We start from the raw sequence: 9990 nt of genomic DNA on the forward strand, positions 1-9990 counted from the left end.
GCATCCTAACCTATTTTGTGATAATTTGTGTTAATGCAGTTGTGTAATATTTTCATTTTTTCCCCCATATACTGGCAAATACTGTTAATAATCACTTAATCTTAACAATCCATCTATTGTTACCTGGGCTTCAAAAATTGTAAAAAACTATAAATGTATATTCAGAAGTTCAATTTAAAAAGCCACTTGTATGGAGTGACTGGTATCTGCTTTATAAAGTGGCAAACTGGGAATTAAAAAAAAAACACCAGGGATCCTGCTTGTGGACCAGGGCTTTCTTCACTTTAAATGTGGTGAGTGCCATCTGAACATATATAAAGTGGTGATCAGGCTGACTGCCACACCACTAGTTCTTTAGGTATCAACGTTTGAACATTTTACAGCAGGTAGCATTGAGCAATACTGAACTGCTTACTGCTGTCCTCACTTTTTTGCTATGATTGACTGTGGGTGAGATGCTACATGTAGTGTCTAAAGAACTAACCATGGGTATGAGCTAGGAGTAACCACACTGCAACCTTGCAGACTGAACTAGCTGTAAACATTACTCACTTTTTAGTTACCCAATCAAATAGTGCGTTCAGGTCTCCTTGTAAGTAAGGTTCTTTGTTCACACTGGCCATGAGGTTTTGGTGCATTTACCGCTCCCTTATGACAGGAATCCATTGCCTCTGGGTAGGCGCTACATGTAGCTTCCCCTAGCAGCCTGTCCAGAGAGAATAAATAGGGACAGCAGTAAGTGGCACCAGCTATCAAATGTGCAAACACTGGTTCTTTAGGAACCAGTGCTATGGTTACATAGTTACATAGTTAAGTACAAAAAAGACATAAGTCCATCAAGTCCTACCACTAGGGAAATGAATCCAGATATCCCGGATAAAAATTCCTAATCCTGTGAGTTCCAGTCACTGGGAACCATGCCAGATCGCATGCTCCCAGAGTAAATCTGAACCTGCCTAAGTGACATGTTGTCAATATCTATCCTGAAAGCATCTGCAAACAAAGGTGGTACTTTTATTCCCAAATGCTATAATTTATAAATGTGTTAAGAAGTAAGGGTCCTGCCACTGAACTGAAATAACTGTTTGACAATGTTGATTGTTCATGTCTCGATGATGACTATCATTTATAATATTATTATTAATTTCTAGCAAAAACTTCCATGTGTTTTTTTTACCCTCTAGTATGTTCCCAACTATAGATATTTAACATACAAGACTGTAGTAACTTTGCAAATATTTTGCTCCCTTTTCAAAGATAAGTACTATGTTGGTCCTGCACTAGTCCATTTGTACCAGGACAGTCTCTAAAAATTTGAAACAATCCATATTATATAAATAATCTATGTCAGTCTAAGTCATAGAACATAGGAGCAGCCCTTATCAATGGAAAATTTCCCTTGTGCTTCTCATTACAATTTAGGATATTGGAAATCATACTATGCTCACTGCTACCCAAAATACTCCAGTTTACATGAACATTTGTAACAAAAATCAAGTTGCTTGAAAATACCCAGTCAAACAACGTTTTTTTCTGGTTCTATATATTGTACCAAAACATCTTGCATTGTGTGCATTTTCTTCCATTTTGCTGTTCCAGGGGTGCCATTGCACCAGTCAATCTCCTCCTCATTAGGACTCGGTGGCATATAAAAAAAATGTTTTACTCCTGCATCTAGTACTGTTTTCGTTTAAAAATTTAAAAATTTTAATTTGTGTATAGGATGCAATATACAGCCAAGTAATTAGAACTGAGAAGAATTCACAGAGTCCACTGCAAGAGAGGAACACAGTCCCAGAAACAGTAGGTAGGTCACTATGAACATCCCTTTACAAATTTTATTTCTAGTCTTCTGAAAATGTTTGTGATTTAAATGGAAATTCTCAGTATAATCTTAAATTTACATTTGTACTTTGGGTATTGTGAAGTAAATGTTTGGGGACATATAGTCACTTTACTCTTGTTCTTACAGTTGATGGAGATACTCAGGATCTAACTGCCCTCCGGGCTGGGCGAGATGTGGTAAGTATCTGAAGCCATTATATATATATATATATATATATATATATATATATATATATATATATAAATTTATATATATATATATACCCACACATTTGTATTTATATTTTTTAAATCTTCATAGAAAACGTACAGTTACAATATTGGAGGTTCTTTGTTGGTCAGATACATTTTTTCTGGTCACACGGAATCTTACATTATTAGCTAAAATTACTTGGAAGACATAACCAATATTATTATGCAAAGGTAACAATAATGGATTGAACACATGCTAACTCATGATAGATTTCAAGCAAAGACTAACATGAGAGATTCAAAAACAAAACTAAAAACCATAACAACCACTTTTTAAGCAATTGTATGAATTTTTTCATAAAAAAATCCTATGAAAGTAAATATTAATTTTACATTGTTTGACAATAATGTTTAAACACACCAATTCACCCCTTCCACAAATGATGAACACCTAAAAGTCCCCAGTGAGTGAATTAGAATTGTAATGATAATTATCTGATTTTACTTGGCAATGGAGCACATGGTCAATAATCTGTCTACTTCAGGGTTTGTTCCTTTGGTACTAGCAGATACCTGTTTCAGGGACACATTTTTTTTGTCAAGCCTAGTAGTTAGTGCAACTTGGGTACTGTATATGGGCAATAAAGCATGTAGGTACAGCTGAACCTGCCCTAATCGTGGATGGTAGTTGATAATGAATATTAGTAATATAGAAATGAATACATGACAAATACTAAAAATGTACAAACAAATATAGAGATGAGAGAATCCTCAGGACACAATTAGAATATTCATAATATTAAATTATGGTTAAAAAAGTATATGAATACATGGTTGCTTGTAACTGTTTTTATTACTAGGATTAAGTTTACTAAGTTAATGACATCTCCCCAAGGGACTGCTAGGCGCAGGGATACCCTGTAGGGCTAAATTCCCAGTCTCTTAATAACCGTGTACTGCAAGTTCAAAACTGCTGCTTTTAAAGCATTTTTATTTAGAATATTGATAAGAGAAGACAGATTAGGCTAAACCATGTTTGTTTACTATGCACCATGGTAATGTAATCTTGTATATGCATTTTACGCAGGATCTCCTGAATCACTGCTTTGATGACATTGAACTTTTCATGGGGAAGCTCCAAAAATCAGCTGAAGCATTTAAAGTTCTCAACCAAAGAAAAAAATCAAGAAGAAGCAAAAAACCAGAAGCCGGAGGTACTGATAAACACATTGGGCTTGATTTATTAAAGCTCTCCACGATAAAAGAAGATCCACTTTCATCAGTGAACCTAGGTGATCCAAATGTGAGCTGCTGGATCACCCAGATTCACCGATAAAAGTGTATCCTCTCCATTTTGGTGAGCCATTGGGTTTGATTTATCTAAGCTCTTCAAGACTGGGGAAGATAGACTATCAAAGGAAAATAACAATGAGGACATTTGTTCTGGCGACGGATGTCTTAGTGGGAGATTTTTGTTAAGAGATGTCCTTTTACTTCTTGCTGGACCAGACAAAAATGAAAAGAAACACTTAGGACATGAAAAATACATTGGCATTATTCCCAGACCTTCCATTACTCTATCCAAAGTAAAGTTGGCGTCAATACATTTTGAGGTCTGTTTTTTAACTTACAGAAAATTACTTTTCTTGGCAAAAAATGTGAGAGTAATTTGAAATAATTCTAGAGTTAAGATTGTAAGGTTCCTAAAACTCTTTACTCTTTACAGAATTTATGTTTTAATAAAAATAAATGATTGACAAGAACCTTCACCTTATTTCCTTTGATATGTGAATGTGTTGCCTACAGTTTGAGGCAGCATTTTGATTGCTTGCCTGAAAATCTGTGGTTTTCATTAGTTTTTAGTGTAATTTAATATTTAGATTTAGCATATCTCATTTACTTTTATTTTGTGTATTTCCACAGAGGGTCTGCTGACACTTCGAGCAAGGCCTCCAAAGCTGGATGAGTATGAAGATGCTGTCCAGAAATTTAAATACTGCTTCTGCTTATTGGTATGACAAAAATACCATGTTTAAAGCTGTAGAATTTGGTTTAATTTTTATTGGTGATTATTAATTTTTATTTTTTTTAATTCTTTTTGCAGGCAAGACTTAAAAATAATATTATGAATCCCAGTTCTGTGGAGCTTGTTCACTTTTTATTTGGGCCACTTAGAACGGTAAGAGAAAGCTAAAAGAATTCAGAAACATATATATTTCAGCAAAACATGAATATTTACATCCTTAGATCAGGAATGCTTGACTTACCTCCTGGACGTTGATCCTAAAAGTTTATTTCTGATAGGTTAGTGAGCAGGTTGCCTAATTGGAGGGTTGGAGCTTCTTGTAAATTGCAGTGCAGATTCCTTAGAACCTACTGTATATGTTTAGGGGCTGCTCTAAATTAATAGTAATTTGTTCCAGGCATAGCACTTTTGTGTAATAAAGCACCCTTACCTCAATGCATAGGTTTAATGGAGTTCCCCTTCAATCTTTACCACCGTGGTGGTCAAAATGTAGTGATAGGTCCGTTTTAAATGGACAGGGTTCCAGGAGAAGACCCTCAAATTTCCTGTAAACTTTTTTAATTTTTAATTGAAACCAAATTCAAAAACTGCATATTGCTATGTTATAGGTAACATCTAGAAACAAAAATTGTGACGTTTCTCTTGAGAAGAGATGTTTAAGGGGGGATATGATCACCCTCTGTAATTATATAAATGGTCCATATAGTGAACTCTCTTCCCAATTATTCTTTTTGAGATCATTAAAGAACAAGAAAGAATAAGAGGGCACTCTGCGTCTGAAAGAAAATACGTTTAAATATGGATAAGGAAGGGAGTCTTCACTGTAAGGACTGTGAAAATGTGGAATAGGCTCCCTCAGGAAGTAGTTTCAGCAACTACTATAGATTGCTTTAGGAAAAAGCTGGATGATTTCTAGAAGCACAGAATATAGCTGGGTATTAAGGCTTTAAAGTAAAAATAACAGTGACTGTTGATCCAGGGAACATCCGATTGCCTCATGGAATTAGAGATTCATTTTTTCCCCTGTTGAAGCAAACTGTACCAGGGGTATTTTGCTTTCCTCTGGACCAACTATGTCCAGAGGGTTTTATATCTGGGATATGTTTGTTTCCCTAGTGGTTTGACTTGATGTCTTTTTTCAACCTGACCTACTATGTAACATATCAGAACACCGGAAACATAGGTCCTGTCAGGAATCCATCAAAAAAATTAGCAGGTAATTGCCATGCTAATAAAATTATTCAATAAAACATTTCTGTTTTCTGTACATACATTATTTTAGCCTTGGTGACATCATCATTAGGTGTCTGTGCTTCTCTATGCCATGCATGCGGACTACAGGAAACCGTATTATCTATATGTGATGCTGAGCTTACATGAATAAAACAATGAAAGGGGAGGGCTAGGTACAGTAAGGTTGGAAAGAAAAGGGCTAGATGATGCAAAGCCCTGCCTCTACTAAGATGTAAACTTGCACACACGATTCATAAAAGACAAAGGCAGAAATATTAACTGCAGGTAGCCTAGAATAAACACTGGTGACTAGTCTTTTTGTTCTATTTGCTTTTTGGCAACACTTCCAGACTTAATTTAAATTATTTTAATTAACAGCTACGGGAAAACTGTAGATTCATCAGCTTAAGGTTACCTACTGTTTTTTTTAACAAGGTTTGCTTATACACAGCAGTGTAAATAGTTTACACAATATGATGTATATTTGCTACAGTGATTGTAGTAATATTATTCCTAAGATAGACATTAGTTGTTATGGGTGAACATTATTGTTTTGCATCAAAAGTTGAATATGTTTGAATGGTAAATATCTGTTTCAGTCAGTCTTTACTGTTGGTTGAATTAGGCACTTGTTAACTAACCCTATTATATAATTCTGTGAGGAAAATATTAACATAAATTATTTTCACTAAGCTAGAAAAATAAGTTAATACACCTTCAAGCATGCATGAGCAAGTTATTTTTTCCCCCCAAACATATTTTTTGAATGACTCCATGGTATGTACTTTAAACCAATAAAACCAAAAAATCTTTCATCTTTTACATGCATTTTAATCAGTAATTAGGCTTTCTTTTGTATTCTCCATATTATATCACATGGCTTATAGTCATCTAGAATAAGTTGATTTGTCCTGCAACATACACTGCCTGCTTATTGTTTGAGCACAATAAAAATAATATGTTGGTATCCTATGTATATTTATACCTAAAATGCAGCAAAGAAGTGCCTGCATCTGGGTCTGGAAGAACAGTAACCTACCTTCAACAGAAATAAAACTAGATCTAAATAAATTAGTTAAGAGTATTTAGGTAGGCAAAAAAATGATCTCTGCTACCAGATGCAATGTGACCATTGTTGAAATCTGCTGTAAGTAATCCATGTACTTAAACTGAACTTAGTCATGCTTTTATATTATGCAAAAACTTTTTATGGGAATTCCTATATTCAATAGTTGCCTCTAAAAAAATGTCCTATTTAAGTTTTGTTCGTTTTCTTACTGTCATAACACCTACCTTTCTATCTCAGTGTCAGTAGTTATAAAGACAAAATGGAGACGTGAATCTCCCCAGCAGGTACATAAACTGCAATTAAAATTTGCCATAGGGTCTTCCCCTACCCTGTCCAAGATCTGATACAGACAAAAGTCCAACTCTCCAAGCCGTTTACCCTCTCCTAATGTACAACAAATTACTGTTCTACTGTTAACAAAGCTGGCACATACAATCTCATTTTGCTCATACTTTGAGAGAGGGAGAGAGAGAGAGAGAGTACATTACACACTCCTGATTGTATGCTACACGTTTCTGACACCCACCAACTCAGAAGGTTACATACTCCTTAACCCTGCACAATGTATGCGGGGCTGTGCACTAATATTAGGCTTGGCCACTTTATTCTGTGCACTGGGATAATATTTTTACATATATTTTAAAGAGTATTTTGTGCTTGACACCTGTGTTGTGGCATATACTGTGTGTGCTTTTGGCCAGTTTAACTGTTTACCCATGTCAGTAGAAATGGGTTATTAGGCCATGCATAGCAAAGTTAGGGGTATGTTGTTCCTCTCCTTTCAATATAACGTACAACTTTACAGACGCTTCTAATTTGAACCAAAAGGTGCTCCTGGGTAAAACTGATTATTTATTTATTTTTTTTTCAACCAGCTTGTGGACAGTTCTGGGGGCGTGGATATGGCTGCTGGAATTAGGAGCCCAATGCTAACCAAGGAAGCAGTGGGTTTTCTTAATGAGTTTTTAGATGAAAATGAACTAGAATTATGGAATTCCCTGGGACCAAACTGGACAAAACCAAGGTGAGCGGGGGAGGGGGGGGGGGTGTCATAAAGCAAAAGTAAAATAGTGGGGGTCATTTTATGTGTCTGTCCCAAATTTTTTGCAATTTTTTCTATGATAAATTAGTCACTATATTTGTGTGTACTTAAAAAGTAGAATACTTTTAAATTCAGCAATCATTTTGTGGTTGAAATGTTTCCTTAAGTAAGGGCTCACAGCTGGAGTACAATAATGATGAGAGGGAAAATTGCCTCTATTTTGAGAATCATGCAAAACCTAAACAGGTGGTTTGGCTGAGAAACAAACAAAAGAGAAACAATAAGTGATAACATGCAAAATGCATGCGTAATTTTAGACATTACAATTTTCCAATTTATATTCAGAGAACATATAATTATTTTGAAGTTTACATTTAAATCACCTTTTATACATGTGTATGAACAGTGGTTAGCCACCCTAGTAAAAATGTTGAGCTTATTTCTACTAATTAAAATTTTAATTCTTTGGAGTGGTACTAAGCAAGCATTTATGACTTAATTGGTATAAAAAGCATCCAGCTATTGAAGATGTCTGCTATGGCTGGAGGTTGGTGTAACATTTTAAATGCAAAAATTATTTAAATGACAGGTTTAGTGAATGCCTTAAAGCTGTATGTAATATTAAGGAACAACTGCAGTTTTGTGGGACAACATCAGACACAGTGACTGGAAAACAGCATACAGGAGTAGATTACATGGAAATAGTCTCTCTCCCTAACAAGGGGTGTAAAAAAGCAAAGATTCATAAACTCTCTACTTTACTATACTGCTAGTTGAACCTTAAAGTCTAAAAATGCTTATCTTTAAAGCTGACCTTTCACTGAGAGAATATGTAAATTGCCATGTCTGACATGGTTCTAAAAGGTACTTTTTGCCTGTTTGATGTTAATACTGCCTTTTGCTATTAATACTTTTTGAATCACTGAGTATGGAGCTCAGGTTGTTCAACTAATTACCACACATATTGTTATCTACATGCCCCTATTTATTGTACAGCACTGCGTAATATGTTGGTGCTATATAAATCCTGTTTAATAATAATAGTATGTAACTGAATCTACTGAAACCACAAGATCAACTTTACACCCAGACAGTTTGGCAGTTATATTTGGTAAAGTAAGGTTACATGTTTCTCAGTGGTAGGTCCTCTTTAATTACAGAAAAGAAAGATAAAGGTACAAAGCTTAGGTTTTTGTTAACAATTTCATATAGTTGATGAGTTGGTGTGTACTGTATATATACTAGAGGAGTATAAAAATAAAATGATAACAACAGAGAAAGCAAATTATTAATAATGTTTTCTGTAGGCAGCCTATAGTGGGAGGTTCTACTGGATCCCTTTTATAGCTCTTATTTCTGCACAGGCCTTGTACAACCCAGTACTGATATCACCTCACTTTTAGAAAGTAAAATTTGGGTTTTTAAAGACCGTTTGTCATACAAAGCAGATTTTAGATCATTTGTAGCATTTAAAGAATATATTTAGATGTAAGCTTTTGCAGACCAAATCATTACTCTTACGGAACAAAACTGGGGAAAAAAGGAAAAAACATTAAAAGTGTTACATTTGCTTTTTTATGCATTGTATTGTGGTTATGTGCATTTTAACATATTGCATTGATGTGTGTTTTATTTGTTCACTTCAGGACTAAAAAATACATATTTTTTTTCTATTTTAACAAGCATGTAGAATGTCATAATGCATTGTGTTAATGAAAGGTTATAAAACAAAATCAGCTGATTTTTTTTTTGGCTAATTATTTCAAACACCTTTGATTTCCAAAGGATGGATTTCCCCCGTGACTACTGTACTCTATACACACCAACTTTTTATAGTGGATGGGTACCAAGTAATATTAATGGCCAGCCCTGGGATGATCCAGTGGAGTTACAGCATCGTCATGAGGAATTAAGGTCACAGGTAACAACTGACATTTTAGTCAATATAGCTGATTGTCAGGATCCCCTCTTTGTAGTTTTTCTGATACATATTTTTATTGTTATAAATAATAATTGGAATAAGAAGTGGAATGAGACACATTTACTATATAATCACAGTTTGATTTGTAAATTTCCAGCTCTGCTCAAAACTAGCTTTTTGCCAGTAAAAGACCTGTCATAAACTAGAGTCAGATTAAGAATGCATAGGCAGCATTGCAACCTTGGGCCCCCTAACATGGAGGTTTTTAAAAAACTACTATAACAAAAGCAATAGATACTTTACATAAAACAGTTAAATCAAATATAAATCCAGCATTATTAATGAGTGCCCCACCACTTGTAGAGAGTATGAGGAAAATATGCCTCAATGCAGGTTGTCATTTGGAAGAAAATATGCCCCATTGCTAATGGGAGGGAAATTTAGGTTCTGAAGGGGGCTGAGGGACAGTCTAAAGCTACGTACACACTTCCAATTATTATCGTTTGTAAACGAACGACGAACGATCCTGCACGATATCTGCGAACGATCGTATAGCACCGATCCTGTACATACAGATAACAACACGGTCGTTCAAAGATATTGTACACACGTATATATACACACAGTATATATGAATATATATTTATATATATATATATATA

At 34.8% G+C, this 9990-nt stretch overlaps 1 protein-coding gene across 2 annotated transcripts in view; it reads left to right on the forward strand.

The window, feature by feature from the left end:
* The window catches only part of EPS8L1 (EPS8 signaling adaptor L1), a 77458-nt gene that overhangs the window by 59058 nt on the left and 8410 nt on the right, over positions 1 to 9990 (forward strand). For both annotated transcript variants that reach the window (XM_072425859.1, XM_072425860.1), the window contains exons 9-15: positions 1723 to 1807; positions 1973 to 2022; positions 3125 to 3251; positions 3961 to 4049; positions 4142 to 4216; positions 7241 to 7389; positions 9193 to 9328. In XM_072425859.1, coding sequence (XP_072281960.1) covers positions 1723 to 1807; positions 1973 to 2022; positions 3125 to 3251; positions 3961 to 4049; positions 4142 to 4216; positions 7241 to 7389; positions 9193 to 9328 — 711 coding nt within the window. The remainder of the gene's footprint in view (positions 1 to 1722; positions 1808 to 1972; positions 2023 to 3124; positions 3252 to 3960; positions 4050 to 4141; positions 4217 to 7240; positions 7390 to 9192; positions 9329 to 9990) is intronic.

Source organism: Pyxicephalus adspersus, chromosome 11, assembly GCF_032062135.1.
Source record: "Pyxicephalus adspersus chromosome 11, UCB_Pads_2.0, whole genome shotgun sequence".
Taxonomy (NCBI): Eukaryota; Metazoa; Chordata; class Amphibia; order Anura; family Pyxicephalidae; genus Pyxicephalus; species Pyxicephalus adspersus.